Here is an 18,441-nt window from a genome sequence, read left to right as displayed (position 1 = left end):
CATTTTTTTTTCTCGAATTTCTACACTTTTTGAAAGAAAAGGGGGGGAAATGTTTGGGGAGAACTTGTTTTTCACTTTTCTAAAGACAAAAAAAGTTGTGATTCATTAGCGATTCAAATGTGTAATCTGGAGTGATTTTATTCTGGTACGTTTTTGAAAAGACAAGCTAGTGTTTACAATCCTTATGTTGGTAGCAACATGTGAAACATACAAATAACCAGTGGGAACTGGCAGTTACTAAATAAGTGAAATACTATTTTTTTTTTTTCTCAGTCAAAAAAAAGCACCATTTCTAATTGTGATTGCTTAAAGAACACACACAGTGCAATGATTTTCAAGTATGTGTGTGTATGCTTTGTTTATTAACCCCCACTTGTGTCCAGTATAACTGATTGACTGATTTGCCCGTTGGTTACAGAGTGGACTCCTGGTTTATGTAAGTAGTTTAGTCTTCGTTTCCAGCTTTTTCGCTCTGAACTCACAGCGGGCATATTCTGGGCACTTCTCTCTATCCCTTCACATTTTTTTTGTTTTTCTCTGGCTCTTTGCCTTACATTTCACTTGTTGCCTACTGTTTTTTTTTTTTATAACTATAGCTTTTTTCATTTTCCAGAATAGTAATATGTACTTACAGATGCACTGTAAAGTTAATTATTATGAATGGTAAATTATTTTGTCTGTTTCATTCATTTTTATAGTTATAATATAATTTATTGTCGCTTTCTGTCTTAAACATAAGTGTAAATGTTTCCATAGTAGATAAGTGAAGAGTAGATTCAGTGATGCTGGTGTGATAAGTGAATTTTTTTTTTATGTATGCATGATATGTATATATATATATATATATATATATATATATATATATATTTTTTTTTTTTTTTATTAATGTTTGGGAACACATTTGCTTCTAAATATAATTCTAAAATGCACTTGAAAAAAGTATAATAGGTATGATTTTAAAGTTTTAACATTTTAAATGTAGTGGGGTACATTTTTTTTTCTTTCTTGTTCTACTTGTCATTTTCCCATGATCTTGGATTTTTGGCCCTGTTTTCCAGAATCTGTTCTATTTTCTATTTTTATACGGTCTATTTCCTAGTATATTTTTATTTTTCTTCCCATTTTCTCCCCAATGTACACGGCCAATTACCCAACTTGCTAATTTGGACTCCCCCTATCACTAGTGATGCCCACAACACCAGGAGGGTGAAGACTAGAAGCACACGCCTCCTCCGATACATGTGAAGTCAGTCACCGCCTCTTTTTGAACTGCTGCTAATGCAGCATTACCGAGTAGCATCACAGTGCGCTCGGAGGAAAGCGCAGCGACTGGGTTCTGATACATCAGCTGACAGACGCCTTGTGCTGAGCGACATCACCCTTTGCTTTGAGTGATGGGGGGAAGAGAGCGCCATCTACCCACCCCGAGTGAGCAAGGGCAATTGTGTTCTCTCAGGGCTCCGGTAGCCGATGAGAAGCGTCTTGGTCTTTTAACCCTGTTGTCCAGGCTTAGTGTCTTGGTCCTGTAACCCTGTTTTCTACACCATGTTTTAGCTCAGATTTCTTGGTGTTTTGTCCCTGTTTCTACCCTGTTATCTGGACCTTAGTGTCCTGTTGTCTTGGTCTTTTTGCCCGGTTTTCCAGTCCTGATTGTCCTGATCCTGTCACCCTTTCCATCTGAACTGTGCATCATGCTCCAGTATTCCCCCCTCCCAGCATAATGTTGAGGATATTGTGGAGCTCGGTTTAATTTATTTCCAGGAACGTTTTAGTAGCAGCTGTGTCCGTTATGGTGTCGGAGTCTTTAGTGGCAGAACGTCTAAAACTCAGACAGGCAGCCCCATAGGATGACTCCTCTGGCTGGTTTGTTCGCTGATGTCATGCTGCTGGCTTCCTGCAGTCAGGAGCTGGAACGGGAAACAGAACCTCGCACTGATCCCTGACCTGCTGCACTGCCTGACCGCCTCCCAGGACACCTTACATGTGTCTGTCATGACTGAACAGAGGCACACCTGCCCAAACATTCACTCTGGGGTTTTGGGAAGTACTGGGGGTCCCTGCTTTAGGCCCCTGCAGTGAATGAGGTTTGTGACCCCATGTGGCCATTTTCATTTCTATTGAGCTATAGACTTTACTTTAGATTTACGGGGTCATAATACCAATTTAGAATGAGGTTCCACACAGCAGAAGACTCTGTTCTCTCTGTGAGAATGATTCTCACTGCTGCAGGCTGGGATTTAAAGTCTGTTTACGTCTGTAACTGTTAAAGTCCAAGTATGGGCCATGAAACTGGAATAAAATAGCCAGTATGCTATTAATTAAAAAAATATATGCTTGGGTAATCCATACTTTAAGCGGTATCTGGAAGACTGTGGTGAGCTTGGATACTCTAGCAGTGGAATGGGACTGTAAAGACTGTAAAGACTTGGTTTCTGACTGTAATTGGGTTTGTAGGACAGTTTATTTTTACCCAATCTGGATCATCTGCTCCTCTGTAGTCTTGCGGGAGGGTCAGATGGACTCATTGAGAGGTTCAGTGAAGATATAGAATGAGGTTTGACCATTAAAAGAGCGTTAAAGAACTCTTTTAAAAAGTCACAACTGCACAGTACTTGTATCCAGTGCATGTATTTTATGGTAATGGTCTGTGGTCCATGAGCTCTCCTGGCTGCGTAACACCAAAAGTTGGAGGATACAACATTTTTTTTATTCTTTTATATAATTAATAAAGCTAGGTTTCCGTTTTTTTTTTTCCACTTTGTTGATTTTTTTTACCACCCTTCAAGCCAGTGCACGCCAATAACTCTCAATACTAATAATTTCTATTCATTTTTTAATTATTTTTATTAAATTAAAGTAACTTTAGTGTAATTCTAATATAAAATGTCACATGTTCTTGTGAGGTGGTAAAGATTTGTTTATTTCTAATGACTTAAAATATATACTTAATTCTATTTGTTTTATTCCATCCCGCATGCTGCTTCATCACCGGTCATTTTGCTGTCCGATCTGCTCTTGTTTGTTTAAAGTTTTTGCAGGTTTTGTTTAAATAGACTTGATAAGATTTATTCTGGGACTTTGCCCTGAGATTTCACTATTTAATACCAGCTTTTGCTTTGCTGTGGAGCTTAATTAATGTTTGGGCTCGGGTACATAGGAATGGGTGATCTATGAATATAAAATACAAATATTTATTTTATTTATTTACAGTTTTTAAACTATAACACAGTTCCCTTCCTAATGAAGCAATGGATGAAACACTGTACGGGAGACTGTAACAAAAAAATTACAATAATATTTTTGTCCGAAGTTATCGATGTTCACTTTATTGTGATGTTGTGACTCACTAATTACCCATCCCTATTCTGGATCAGGGTTTTTTTTTTTTTTTTTTTTTTTAAGACAGCTTTCTTTACACGCTTCTCAGTCCAGGGTGTTTTTTTGTCTGTATTTTTTTCTTTTATGTTAACATAACATATTTATTTATTTCTTTCTGTTCATGAAAACATGTTGGTTTATTAAACAGTGTTTATGATGTTTCTGCAGGGGGAGCTGGAGAAGCAGCTGCTGCAGGCTAACCCCATTCTTGAATCATTCGGAAACGCCAAGACGGTGAAGAACGACAACTCCTCTCGCTTTGTAAGTCGGATAAATTCAGGAAATCTGAAATGCTGATTAATTGTCTTATAAGACCAAATAATATGGCTGATAATCTAATAAGTAGCCAATTCTGAGAACCGATCAGATCATATTCAGATCAAACTATTATGGTTATATTAGTGCGAGGCGTGGAAGTATAATATCGTCACAGGTTGAGTGTAAATTAAGTAATACTAATACAACTGATTTCAGTAGTCAGTTTTAATGTTTAATGTAACAAAAGAAATAAATGAAGACATACATCACAGACAGTGTCAAAATACGTCACTAAAACATATGGGCAAACATTGCTACTGTTTATATTTATCTCCCTTTTTTTTGTTGATCTGACAAATAATCCAATCTGTGCCATGATTTGAGCTGAATCGTGAGTTCTGTAATCTGTTATATTATTAGTTTCTAATAATTGTGGAAAACCCGCAAATGTATGTACTAGTCTTCCATTCAAGTACCAGTTAAAAGATTTAACTCTGTAATTTAGAGCATTGTACTAGTATACAGAGTGTTTCCAGTGCCTTTTAAATTTGAAGTGGTTTTAATGTTATGGCGGATCAGTTTATTAGTTTGTGTGGTCTAAGCTGTCTTTGCTACAGACACCAGCACTGCAAAAAACAAAATCTTAGCAAGTGAAATGTTCTTAATTTAAGGCAACAAATCTTATTTTCATCTCTGGTAAGACTTTTTGTCTTACTAAGCATTGTAAGTGTAAGATTATTTTGCTTATTTTAGGGATAATTATCTTAATTATTCTTGCTTAGAATTTGTACCTTATTTAAGTAATTTGAACTCAAAATAAGCACAATCAAGCAGCAATCAAGTTGTTCTTTTTTTACTTGATTTAGGTGTTACTTCACTCATTTTGAGACTTTGCTTTTTGTAAGAAATCTTACTAAGAACATTTTGCTTACCCCATTGGCAGATTTTTTTGCTTAAAATACATATTTTTGTCTTTATTTGCACATATTTTGTCTAGTTTTTGCCAATGGACTGACATTATCTCACGCCAGTTTCTTCTCCTTTGTATTGATCTCAGTGATGGTTGTAATGATGTGCAATGTTTTTCCTTCTCTTTACAGGGAAAATTCATCCGCATTAACTTCGATGTCACAGGCTACATTGTGGGAGCCAACATTGAGACCTGTATCCTGCTTTATTTAAACTCCTCTACGACTTTTAGATCTGCTTTTCTAAAGCTGGGAATCAATCCACCATCTACTTATTCACCTGTCTTTATGTAAATCCATCCACTGATTATATCCATTTCTATTTATCTGTTAATTTGATTTAGTTATCAATTTTTACATCTTGTTTTACTTTCTATATCCTATACTTATTTATCCATCTGTTCATCCGGCCAACTTTTTACATTACGAAATATTTATTTCTCTTCATCGAGTCATTTCAACCTGTTTAACTGTCGGTCTATTTAACTACTAATCTATCCATTCAGCCTTCATCAATTTCAGACCTTTCATTTAGTTACCTAATCGTTTTTCATCCGTATATCTATGAATCCATCTAGGTATTTACCTGTTCGTCCATCCAGTGCAGTCAGTCCATTAACCTGCTTATACAGCTCTAAAAAATTAAGAGACCACTTCAGTTTCTGAATCAGTTTATCTGGTTTTGCTATTTATAGGTATATGTTTGAGTAAAATGAACATTGTTTAATTCTATGAACTACTAACAACATTTCTCCCAAATTTCTAGAGAAATTATGGTAATTTAGAGCATTAATTTGCAGAAAATGAGAAATGGCTGAAAACAGAGATGCAGAGCTTTCAGACCTCAAATAATGCAAAGAAAACAAGTTCATATTTATAAAGTTTTAAGAGATTAGAAATCAACATTTGGTGGATTAACCCTGGTTTTTAACCACTTTTTTGCATTTTGGCATGTTCTGCTCCACCAGTCTTACACACTGCTTTTAGATAACAATCTTTCCATCAGTTGCCTCAGTTCAGTGCCTCTGTTAATGTTTGTATCTATTAAAGTAGGGGGATTGCTGTGAATGTGGTTAAATGTCAGTTTGCTCCTTTAGTCATTTTAATCAGATCTGTTGGAGAAGTCCAGAGCGATCCGGCAGGCCAAAGATGAGAGAACTTTCCACATCTTCTACCAGCTGCTGGCAGGCGCAGGAGAGCACCTCCGCTGTGAGACGCACGCACACACACACACACAGACAGCAGAACGTAAACTGATTGCTTTTGATCTTTTTAGAAACAGTTCACTTCATCTTAAATACCATCACAGGTTGATTTTGTTCATTTTGATAGAACTTGTATTATAAATTGTGTTCTGAAAGAGAAGTAAAATAGCTTGCCGATAAAATAAAACACTGGATAAAAAATGTTTTACAGAAAAGACGTTTTGCCAGAATGATTCAGTCCCTGCCGCTGCCTTGCATAACTTTAAATTATGCACTTTTACAGTCAACAAAGACTTTTCCACATCTCTAAAATCAAGCCGGTTGTCTTCGGAGTTCATTGTGAAGCATTAGCCTGGATGATTAATGTCTCTCTTGTTCTCTTTGGCAGCTGATCTCCTCCTGGAGGGCTTCAATAACTACCGTTTCCTCTCCAACGGCAACATTCCCATTCCCGGCCAACAGGACAAGGATAACTTCCAGGAGACCATGGAGGCCATGCACATAATGAGCTTCTCCCATGATGAGATTTTATGTAAGTGTGTGTTTGCATAATTTATGTAAGGGCGTATGCTGCGTGCGTTCACAGGCATGCTTAAACTGTTCAGTCATTCAGTTACTGTGATGTTGAAGGTTATAGCCAGACTATAAAGGCCACATATCATGGCAAGAAGATTGTTTTTGTTGAATTAAAATACTCAGCAACCAATCAGAACAGAGCTCATGTACATAGTCGGGGATAGAGGGATAGAGAGAGAATGGAAAATGATGATGATGATGATTTTAAGACACAAACCTGGACCAATGTTGTATATAAAAAGAGTATGAGCCCTTTAATATGTCAATTTTGTGTTGATATATATTGTGTGTAGCCATGCTGAAGGTGGTGTCTGCTGTGATGCAGTTTGGGAACATCATCTTCAAGAAGGAGAGAAACACAGACCAGGCCTCAATGCCTGAGAATACAGGTAAGAGACGCACGCACGCACGCACGCACGCACGCACACACACACACACACACACACACACACACACACATATAATACATATAAAACAAATACTTATCTCTCTCTGCAAAACGCAAATAAATTTATATAATTATATATATTATATAAATGTATTTGCGTTTTGCAGAGAGAGATAAGTATTTGATCCCTCTGTCAAACAAGCGCAGAAATCAGACATTTTTTTGTGTTTTATTTATGTTTTTTTTTTTATTATTGATGAGGTTTGCTCACATGTCAGGAGAAATTTTGGTCCACTCTTCTTTGCAGATCATCTCTAAATCATTAAGATTTTGAGGCTTCAGCTCCCTACATAAGTTTTCTATACGATTAAGGTCTGGAGCTTGGCTAGGCCGCTCCATGACCTTAATGTGCTTTTTTTTTTTTTTTTTTTTTTAAACCACTCCTTTGTTGCTTTGGCTTTATTTTTTGGGTCATTGTCATGCTGGAAGACCCAACCATGACCCGTTTTTTAATGTCCTTGCAGAGGGAGGGAGGTTGTCACTTATGATTTTATGGTACATGACTAATCCATTTCTGAATTTTATTTTTGATATACTCTTTTTGATACATCCTTCACTGTTAAAATTAACATACCTTCTAATTCATGTTACACATACACAAAAACAGATTCAGTCAATTCTAAGAATTAGGCCTTTTTTGTACAACCTCCAAGGATGAAGAGTGAACTATTATTATAGATATTTGTGTAGATATTGCCCACCCACAGTGTACAGTTACACCCCTACACACTACAATCAATAAAATAGAGAGCAGATCAGCAGTATTGACTGTATTGTGAATGACTTTATGGCTTTCAGTTCACTGTTAATTGCATTGTACTGTTAAACCTAGACTTTTAGCATTAGCAGATGGTATTAAAAGCTTCAGTGATGCTAACCCTGGCTCGAGTTCTTACCCAGTCTGAATCACTTTAATCTGGTCCAGGATCAGCACCAGCACCGTTATTCTGCCCAGCACTCCCTGCTGTTAAATGCTCCTCTGTCAGTGATCTGAGCATGTCTATTGGAATGTTTTTTTATGTGGATTAGAACCTTCTGGAACTGCAGTGTGGAGGCGTGCTAAATCATACCCGTTTACTCAGCTTCTGCATCCGAGCAGAGAACTTTCTTCTTTCTTTTTCTTCTCCATTAAACGTCTGGTTTCATCACACAAGGCTGTAACTTGTGTTTAAACACTGTAAGCAGCTGTATAGTGGCAGAGGAACATGCATTTGGGTCTGAGTTGGCTCTGTAAATGCAAAAAAAAAAAAGACAGAGATTCTTGTGGGGTTGACTTGTGAAATGGGCCGCATTTTTTTTGTAGGAGCAAAGCTGTTATTTGCACATTGTTCTAAAGCCCTGCATTTTAGTGCTGAGTCCTCTTATTAAAGTTTTATTGATGATTATTCGTATTGAGGGTAGTGCTGGGCGGTATGACCAAAATGTGTATTGCTGTATTTTTTAAGTTTCTGTGGTAAATTACCCTACATGTGTTTCAAGTTTTACGGCATTTTACTGTTTTTATTATATCTTTATTTATATTTATAGTAGAAATCAGAAAAAACTTTAACACGGCTTCTTTTTTTCCAAAACTATACATGTTAAATAGTTCCTTAAGCAATAAATGGACCTAAAATACACAGTATTTTCAGTTAACAAATACATTCAGTTCAGTGTGCATTAATATGATCATTCAAGTTATAGTATTAATATATTTTATTTGAAAGGGCTATAGTAAAACATATTGCAAGGAGCAGCAGCAGAAGCTCCAGGAGTTCTGTTTTCCTGTTTCTCCAGGGCAGGACGGCGTGTTGGGCTCCACAAAGCTGAGCTACCATTACTCCAGTGTGTTAGCTTGTTATGCTAACTCACTAGCATTTGCTAGCAAGCTCTGTTGGTGCTCCTGTTCAGCACTCTGTAGAGCAGAGGCGGACCGCGGACCGGGTCTGGACCCAGACGTTGTCCAATCCGGACGCACGCCGATAAACTACTGAAAAGAATTTAATTCTGACCGTGTTCATTTAAAGCAGCGGTACGTTTATTGTCTTTATGGTTTACGTGCTTTACAGTGCAGTAAACTCACAGACAAATCACGTGTGCTGTAAGATCACCAAACGCTCTCCTCTGCCAATCACATCTGTGCAGATGCGAGCGCGCGGAGCCACACAGGAGAAGCAGGCGGTGAGAAGTGGGAGAATAGAGCGAGAAAAGCTAATACAGATGGTGTGCACCAGGAAAAAAAAACATTAAAACACTACATTTATAAAACATTCTAACAGTAATGTAACCGAGCGTTGTTACTTGGAGGAATTAAAGAGAAACAACCCAGACAATAATGTAAAATATTCCACTTTACTCCACCTGTTCAGAACTCCTCAGCAAAAATAAATAAATAAAACCCTTGCTTGCAGGTGCGCTCTCTTTACTCCCAAAACAACCCTACCTCAAAACTAAGGCAACCCCCAGGGGACAAAAAGCATTGGCAACTCCCCCCATCAGTTTTACCCACAACATAATAAAGTATGCTACAGTAATAATATTAAATAAAATAAAACTACTTTTTTATTTTTTTTTAAATTATATTTTGTTCAGTATTTTGTGAAGTTCAGCAAACATTTCTGCATATATTGTACGATTTATCATACATATTTTTATGTAATTTTTAATATGACAGGCAGGCCTAAATCTAATATAGAATAAATATAGCATTTTGAAACAAAGTGAACATACAGATTCACATTATTAGACTCGATATGTTAAATTATTGAGGGTGTTTCCATTTATTTTATGATGGGTTGATAATGTAATTATTGTGACAGGCCTATTTAAAACAATAAATATTGTTAAAATATACTAGTATGTGTAATTTATTTTGTCTTTTAGTTGTTGATAAAACACTGACAGAACTACTATAGGCTTCTTCAGTAAACAGAATAAAACACTGAATTATAACACATGTTAACACTGGCGATGGTCCGGACCTTAGCCTGATTAAATTTTCTCTAACTGGACCAAACTGAATTCTAATTAAATACCCCTGCTGTAGAGCCTCTAGCAATATGGCGGTATGTGAAGAATGCATACTGGTTGTAATTTCCCCTCTGGTATACCAGAGGAGATGGTATACTGCCCAGCACTAATTGAGGGTAAAGAGGTAGATCTGTGCTTTAACTTTCTTTTTTTCCCCCCATTTTTTTCCTCCAGCTGCTCAGAAGCTCTGCCATCTTTTGGGGATGAGCGTGATGGAGTTCACCCGTGCCATCCTGACCCCTCGGATCAAAGTGGGCAGAGACTATGTCCAGAAAGCTCAAACTAAAGAGCAGGTAAAATATACACATACAGTATGTATAACTACTAGAGTATAAGAGTTCTGAACCCCAAACGAAACCTGACGTTTAATTAGACTCTAGTCTGGAAGCAGACCTATTCACTACATTCCCTACACAAATCTTATCTTATTGCATCTCCTAAATGGAGGTGAGGGTGCTTTTTAATTCAGCTTTAAGAGGGTAAAAATGTACCATGTGTGTGTTTAAAGTGCCCCTCCCATCATCCTTCTCCTGACCCCTGTCCTCCCTAGAATAACATTTTCCAGCACTCACCTGTTATCACTCACAGTGGTTGATTTTGGAGCAGTGCTGTGTTGGTGGACTTGCTGCTGTGTGATGTGTTTCCTCTCCAGCTCTGCGTTTGGTTAAAACAATAGACTACGCCTCTCCCTCGCTGTCCTCTGGGAATGCATGTCCTCGTTCCAGTGCGCCAAGTTCAACCTGTAATTATAGTGAAGAATTCCACTCTGATTTTACGTTCAGGAATCCCAGTCAAAAAAGGATTTTATACACCACTTCTTTATCAGTAAAAGATGCGTAAGTGTCATGCCAACTGTTTACAAAGAGTAGGGATATCAAGACAGCAGAAATTTGGTGGTTAGCAGGTACCAATACCACTGAAATTCTGCAATTTAATTTTGACACAAAAAAAATGAATAAAACAAATATCAGTGTTCAACATTAACACTGGATTAATGGGTTGGAGGATTACGAGTTCCAATCCCAGGTCATGTACAGTGTTTTTCCCACTAAGTCGCACTGTATTATAAGGCATACTATAGATAAATGTCTATTTTTTCTAGTCTTTAATCTTTATAAGTAAAGCACACCGGATTATACGACCCATTTTAAGAGACACTATAAGGAACTTTTAATTCAGCAGGTCTCGCTGCTTGGTTGTGTGGGAAGGGTAGCTAAGTAATGTTAATCTACACAGGTTTCTCTCCAGAAAAGTGCTTCTGTTTATGTAAAGTAAGCTTAGATTTCCAAATTTTAACCTGCACTAACCCTGGAGCATTAGCATTAGCGGCTAACCGTTAACATTCCGAAAAACCAGGGAGATATTAGTTAGCTTTTCTTCACCTCTAGTTTGTTTTAAAACGGTAAACGTGCAGGCTACAGGCCAATAATACTCACCTCTGAACGAGCTACTCTGAAAGAGCTAGTGCGATTAGTGGCTAATGCTAATGCTGCTCCAGCAGTGCTAGCCAGGGTTAGAAGCAGCCTACAGCCCGATAATACTTACCTTTGAACGGAGAAAGAGCTAGCGCGGTTAGCACACTGGATTATAACGCGCATTGACTATTTTTAGAAAAAATTAAGGATTTTAAGTGCATTTTATAGTGCGTAAATACGGTAGCTTGGCACAATTGGCCATGCTCTCTCTCCTATTGTGATGCTAGTCAGTGCTGTTATAGAGCTTTATATCCAAAATCATCTTCCAGTCTGAGCACCTTTGTTGTCTAGTGATGCTGCATTGGTAATCATTCTAAAAGAGGCTGTGTCAGACTTCACATGTATCCAAGAGACATGTGCTTGCCTTTACCCTCCTGTTGCCCTCTTATGGCAAAACCCAGTGCCAAATCAGACCACACCTGGAATTGTTTTCATATCTGCCTGATAAATAACTGCGTCGGAAAAGATTAATTGAACACTATGTCAAGTAAGGTGTAGTGTTGAGTAATTGAGTGGTTTACAAAGTGGCAATTTGGCCAAACTGCTGCACATAAGACAGTGTTGATTGTCCACTGTATGAGTGCTGGATTTGTATGGATAAAAGAGCTGTTGTAAAAGTGTTGTGTATATTCTTTGTTCAGGCTGATTTTGCTGTGGAAGCTTTGGCCAAAGCCACATATGAACGTCTTTTCCGCTGGCTCGTCCACCGCATCAACAAAGCTCTGGACCGGACCAAACGACAGGGAGCATCTTTTATCGGCATCCTCGACATCGCCGGCTTCGAGATCTTCCAAGTATGTTTATATATATATATATATATATATATATATATATATATATATATATATATATATATATATATGTATATATATATGTATATATGTATATGTGTTTTGGGGATACTTACAAAAGATGCGTCCACAATTACAGTACAGGCCAAAAGTTTGGACACACCTGCTCTTTTTCAATGCGTTTTCTTTATTTTCATGAATATTTACATTGTAGATTCTCACTGAAGGCATCAAAACAATTAATGAACACATGTGGAGTTACGTACTTAACAAACAAACTAAAGGTGAAATAACCAAAAAAAATAATAAAAATAATAATTATATTCTATTTTTTTCAAAATAGCCACCCTTTGCTCTGATTACTGCTTTGCACACTCTTGGCATCATTCTCTCAATAAGCTCCAAGTGGTGGTCACCTAAAATGGTTTTCCAACGGTCTTGAAGGAGTTCCAAGAGTTGTTTAGCCCTTGTTGGCACCTTTGCCTTCACTCTGCGCTCCAGCTCACCCCAAACCATCTGGATTGGGTTCAGGTCTGGTGACTGTGGAGGACAGGTCATTTTTTGTTAAGTACAAAAAACTCCACATGTGTTCATTCATAGTTTTGATGCTTTCAGTGAGAATCTACAATGGAAATAGTCATGAAAATAAAGAAAACGCATTGAAAAAGAGAAGGTGTGTCCAAACTTTTGGGCTGTACTGTACATATTAAACTTTGTTTTAAATGTTTTGTGCTTCACAACACCAGTAAACCTTATTTTACATACATAATATTAATTTCATAATTTGCCTCACTTGCTCGGTTTCTCTCCAGCTGAACTCATTTGAGCAGCTGTGCATCAACTACACCAACGAGAAGCTGCAGCAGCTGTTTAACCACACCATGTTCGTCCTGGAGCAAGAGGAGTACCAGCGTGAGGGAATTGAGTGGAGCTTCATTGACTTCGGCCTGGATCTGCAGCCCTGCATTGACCTCATCGAGAGACCGGTAAGTGAATTCAGCCATTGGTCCAGTGTATTAGAGGGAGATAAACATCAGTGTTACATAATTTTCTACATAGTTCAGTGTGAAAGAATGTATTTAGAGTGTGGTTAGGTGTAAAATCCACAATAGACAAAAATATTTACAGTGATGAGTTATGGTAACGTGGGTTACCACATGTCTTATTCCATTATCAACATCCAATATGAAAAAATACACTACCGTTCAAAAGTTTGGGGTCACATTGAAACGTCCTTATTTTTGAAGGAAAAGCACTGTACTTTTCAATGAAGATAACTTTAAACTAGTCCTAACTTTAAACAAATACACTCTGTACATTGCTAATGTGGTAAATGACTATTCTACCTGCAAATGTCTGGTTTTGGTGCAATATCTACATAGGTGTATAGAGGCCCATTTCCAGCAACTATCACTCCAGTGTTCTAATGGTACAATGTGTTTGCTCATTGGCTCAGAAGGCTAATTGATGATTAGAAAACCCTTGTGCAATCATGTTCACACACCTGAAAACAGTCTAGCTCATTACAGAAGCTACAAAACTGACCTTCCTTTGAGCAGATTGAGTTTCTGGAGCATCACATTTGTGGGGTCAATTAAACGCTCAAAATGGCCAGAAAAAGAGAACTTTCATCTGAAACTCGACAGTCTATTCTTGTTCTTAGAAATGAAGGCTATTCCATGCGAGAAATTGCTAAGAAATTGAAGATTTCCTACAACGGTGTGTACTACTCCCTTCAGAGGACAGCACAAACAGGCTCTAACCAGAGTAGAAAAAGAAGTGGGAGGCCGCGTTGCACAACTAAGCAAGAAGATAAGTACATTAGAGTCTCTAGTTTGAGAAACAGACGCCTCACAGGTCTCCAACTGGCCTCTTCATTAAATAGTACCCGCAAAACACCAGTGTCAACATCTACAGTGAAGAGGCGGCTGCGGGATTCTGGGCTTCAGGGCAGAGTGGCAAAGAAAAAGCCATATCTGAGACTGGCTAATAAAAGAAAAAGATTAAGATGGGCAAAAGAACACAGACATTGGACAGGAAGACTGGAAAAAAAGTGTTGTGGACGGATGAATCCAAGTTTGAGGTGTTTTGATCACAAAGAAGAACGTTTGTGAGACGCAGAACAAATGAATAGATGCTGGAAGAATGCCTGACGCCATCTGTTAAGCATGGTGGAGGTAATGTGATGGTCTGGGGTTGCTTTGGTGCTGGTAAGGTGGGAGATTTGTACAGGGTAAAAGGGATTCTGAATAAGGAAGGCTATCACTCCATTTTGCAACGCCATGCCATACCCAGTGGACAGCGCCTGATCGGAGCCGATTTCGTTCTACAACAGGACAATGACCCTAAACACACCTCCAAATTGTGCAAGAACTATTTACAGCAGAAGCAGGCAGCTGGTATTCTATTGGTAATGGAGTGGCCAGCGCAGTCACCAGATCTGAACCCCATTGAGCTGTTGTGGGAGCAGCTTGACCGTATGGTACGCCAGAAGTGCCCATCCAACCAATCCAACTTGTGGGAGCTGCTTCTAGAAGCGTGGGGTGCAATTTCTCCAGCTTACCTCAACAAATTAACAGCTAGAATGCCAAAGGTGTGCAATGCTGTAATTGCTGCAAATGGAGGATTCTTTGATGAAAGCAAAGTTTGATGTAAAAACAATGTTATTTCAAATACAAATCATTATTTCTAACCTTGTCAATGTCTTGACTCTATTTTCTATTCATTTCACAACGTATGGTGGTGAATAAGTGTGACTTTTCATGGAAAACACAAAATTGTTTGAGTGACCCCAAACTTTTGAACGGTAGTGTATATGTAAAAGTGGCTAATATGAGCAAATACATTTTCTTTGAGGATTATTTTTTTGCCTTGCATGAATCTCTCCGCTATTTTAGTGGCGTTTTATAAGCACAAATTAGAAGAATAATAAAGAGAATAATTAAAAATCTGTAAAATTCCTCTTTAAATGCTGTTATATGTTTCTAAAAAGACTCTTAATATAAAACGTAATATTTAACAGCATATGCAGCAAGCTCGGTCAGCTTACACAATAGAGAGTACCTGCTGAAATTAAATTATCTTACTGCATCATGTTCCATTTAATCAAAATTCTTTATCTGTCCCCCCTCCCCCTAGGCAAACCCCCCAGGTGTACTGGCCTTACTGGACGAGGAGTGCTGGTTCCCCAAAGCTACAGACAAAACATTTGTAGATAAGCTGGTGCAGGAGCAGGGCTCACACGGCAAGTTCCAGAAACCTCGGCAGCTGAAGGACAAGGCTGACTTCTGCATCATCCACTATGCTGGGAGGGTATGTGAAGATCTTCTAAGGGTTTACAGATGTAAATATATCCAGGACATATTTACAACCAGTTCAGATCTCATCGATTAACTGGTTTAAAGCTCCACTAGGTAGGATTGAGATTTTGTGCTCGTGGGCTCCCCCTACAGTTGCAGAGTGTAATAAATGTTTCATTAGAACTAAAGGTCTGAAAGCAGGGCGCAGTTCTCACGAGCGTTGGTCAAAAATCAAGATAATCCTACCTAGTGCTGCTTTAAGTAGGGATGAGGGACATTTATCGAGATTTTATTTTGCCATTGTGAGTATATTCTATTTCCTGTTGGTGCAGGGAATTGAACCTGCAACCTTCTGGTTCTAAACTCTATTGTCTCCTTGCTTATTAATGGCTGTAGATAAGTTAAGTAACTTAAAACATTTCCAGAGAAGTCAGACAAGCACTGAATGTTAATCTACACAGATTTCTCTCCTGAAAACTGTTCGTTTTGGTGAGTAAAGGGCTTCCATGTATTTACAGTAAGCTTAGATTTTCAGATTTCCACCAAGGCTGGAGCATTAGCATTAGCGGCTAACACTACACTGAGGAACTCTAAGTGTTTCGGTAAACCAGGGTGATATTAGCTAGCGGATCGGTCCATGTAGGTTGTCTTGACACATTAAACACGCAGGTTACAATCAGATATTACTCTCCTCTGAACGGCCAAATGGTTAGCGTGGTTAGCGGGTAATGCTAACGTTGCTCCAGCAGTGCTAGCCGGGGTTAGCAGCAGCCTACAGACCGATAACACTTATCTCTGAGCGACCAAAAAGCTAGCGCTTAACGAGTAATTATAATACTGCTGGAGAACTAAACTGAAACTACTGTATAAAGCTGTACTTCAGCAGAGTGGCTTTACTGCTTCTTACAACCTGACTGGTAGAATTCATACATAAAGCACATGGACTACAAGGTGCATCGTAATTTTTTTAGAAAAATTATTTAAAAAGTATTTTAAATGTGCCTTATAGTGCAAAAAATACAGTAATTCTTGTCTTGTCTCATTACTTCATACATTAGCCTTGAAGCTCTAGTAATAAGTGGTAGATTATACGATTTTTGCTTGCTAGCCAAATTAGCTTCATAGCTCCAGTGCTAATTGATTGGTTAGACACTTCCATTACTTGTTCGCCTTACTTGTTAAGCATCAGACTTTTCTCACGTGAGCGACTACATATGGGAATAAGTAGTAAATTATGGAAATGTCTTGCTGAAATATCGCTTTAACCCTAAAGAGGTAGGAGTTCACTTTCCTGTAGCTGCATCTCTGGTTTTAAATCCATCTGTGTTCACATGCTGGTCTCCACAGAGAACATCTGCCTCACATTAGCACCGCTTTCGCAACAGAAACCTAGAATCTCTTATACAGGAGGCTGCCCTGCCCCCTGTGGCCTCGGGGTCAAGGGGCCGGATATGAGGGCATGTAGAGGCATGGTGGAGATAGTTTAAGCTTGATTGTTGGAAACCTCACTGCATGCTTGATCTAAATCCTTGTGCGAAGGTTTGTGCACCCCCAGTCATGATGCCATGTGTAATTACGTCCTCTATAGTGAACCCGCTTCTCTGCAGAACCTACAAAATATGAAGTGGAAATTTACAGAAACCTGAAACAGCCCAGTAAAAATGTCCTCCTTCTCTTGTTCTTTAGGTGGATTATAAAGCTGATGAGTGGCTGATGAAGAACATGGACCCTCTGAACGATAACGTGGCCACGCTGCTGCATCAGTCCACAGACAAGTTTGTGGCCGAGCTCTGGAAAGATGGTAAGAGATGCTGATCTACACCCACAGAACCTCCCTCTCTCTCTCTCTCTCTCTCTCTCTCTCTCTCACTCTTTCATATCCTCTCAGTTTATTTATGTTCTCATGTTTTGCTTCTTTTTTCTTGCTTTATTTTCTCTTTTCTCTGCTGCTCTTCCCTCACTTTCTCACTTAATCTGTCTATCTCTCAATCATTCATGTTCAGTGCTGCTTCTTTTCTGCTCTATTTTAAATCTACACTTTCTCATGTTTTTCTGAATTTGAGCTTTTTTCCTTGCTCTATTTTTTTCTTTCTTTTTCTTGTTTTTGTTGGCCTTTATTCTGCTGATCTTCTCTCTTCCTCTCTTTTGCCATTGCTCTCAGTCTCTCTCTCTCTCTCTCTCTCTCACATACATAAATGTTTAAAGGAGCTGTTAAGAAAGACTCTGTTATGTCTGTACATTTTGCTTGTGGTAAGAGCGAGAGTGAGAGAGTAATTTGGCCGTAGTGTTTTAGGGGATAGACAGTAAAACCTACAACCTGCATCAACAGGATGTGTGTGATGAAGTTGTGCGCTTTTGACTGTGTGTTGCACTAACCGGTGTGTTACTGTGTCTGTGCTTGCTGTGTTCCTTTTCTTTCTTTTCTTTTTTTTTATTCCCTCCCTCTCCCTGGCCTGCCTCCCTGTCTCTCGACTATAGAGATTCAAAACATTCAGAGAGCGTCTTTCTATGACGTTTCTAGTCTCGATGACTCTCCCGGTGAAGGTATAACAGTGGTTCTGTTTGTATTTCAGAGCTTTCTGTACTTCCAGACGCTCCCCATGCCTGATCCATCCGGGCCCTGGTCCTTCTGGCTGGCTAATAACTTGTGGGATAGTTAATACCTTATAGGGAGGGGCTCTGGAGTAGGGGCTGCAAAAATAAGAGGTTAACAGATCTACTGTTGACTAATAAAACCCTTATATATTTTTTTTATTATGACAAACACATTTTGTTCATAAAGAGCATTAAAGAACACCCTACACTTCGTAAGGATTGTCATATATAAAGTCTGTCAGTATAGTGGTGTGGATCATATTAACATAATTATTATAAAGCACCCTATTCTTTCTGTGTTGTTTTACAGTCAGAATGAGCAAGTGAATCATATTAACATTTTTTTAGCATTATAGAGCACTCCTTACATGTACTTTATTATATTGCTGTCTGTCAGAATGAGTGTGTGAATCATATGTGAACAGTATAGGGCACTTGT

General features: G+C 38.4%; 1 protein-coding gene across 4 annotated transcripts in view; it reads left to right on the top strand.

The window, feature by feature from the left end:
• The window catches only part of myh10 (myosin, heavy chain 10, non-muscle), an 83,598-nt gene that overhangs the window by 39,567 nt on the left and 25,590 nt on the right, over window positions 1-18,441 (top strand). For 2 of the 4 annotated variants that reach the window (XM_049479905.1, XM_049479903.1), the window contains 11 exons: window positions 419-436; window positions 3,547-3,639; window positions 4,737-4,800; window positions 5,715-5,813; window positions 6,198-6,341; window positions 6,679-6,774; window positions 10,017-10,135; window positions 11,959-12,111; window positions 12,921-13,094; window positions 15,247-15,420; window positions 17,094-17,208. In XM_049479905.1, the coding sequence (XP_049335862.1) occupies window positions 419-436; window positions 3,547-3,639; window positions 4,737-4,800; window positions 5,715-5,813; window positions 6,198-6,341; window positions 6,679-6,774; window positions 10,017-10,135; window positions 11,959-12,111; window positions 12,921-13,094; window positions 15,247-15,420; window positions 17,094-17,208 (1,249 nt within the window). The remainder of the gene's footprint in view (window positions 1-418; window positions 437-3,546; window positions 3,640-4,736; window positions 4,801-5,714; window positions 5,814-6,197; window positions 6,342-6,678; window positions 6,775-10,016; window positions 10,136-11,958; window positions 12,112-12,920; window positions 13,095-15,246; window positions 15,421-17,093; window positions 17,209-18,441) is intronic. The other 2 variants (XM_049479906.1, XM_049479904.1) reach the window with 1 other exon arrangement.

This window comes from Astyanax mexicanus, chromosome 5 (assembly GCF_023375975.1).
Source record: "Astyanax mexicanus isolate ESR-SI-001 chromosome 5, AstMex3_surface, whole genome shotgun sequence".
Classification (NCBI taxonomy): Eukaryota; Metazoa; Chordata; class Actinopteri; order Characiformes; family Acestrorhamphidae; genus Astyanax; species Astyanax mexicanus.
The sequence above is the reverse complement of the archived record's forward strand: the minus strand, read 5'-3'. Positions and strand labels throughout refer to the sequence as shown.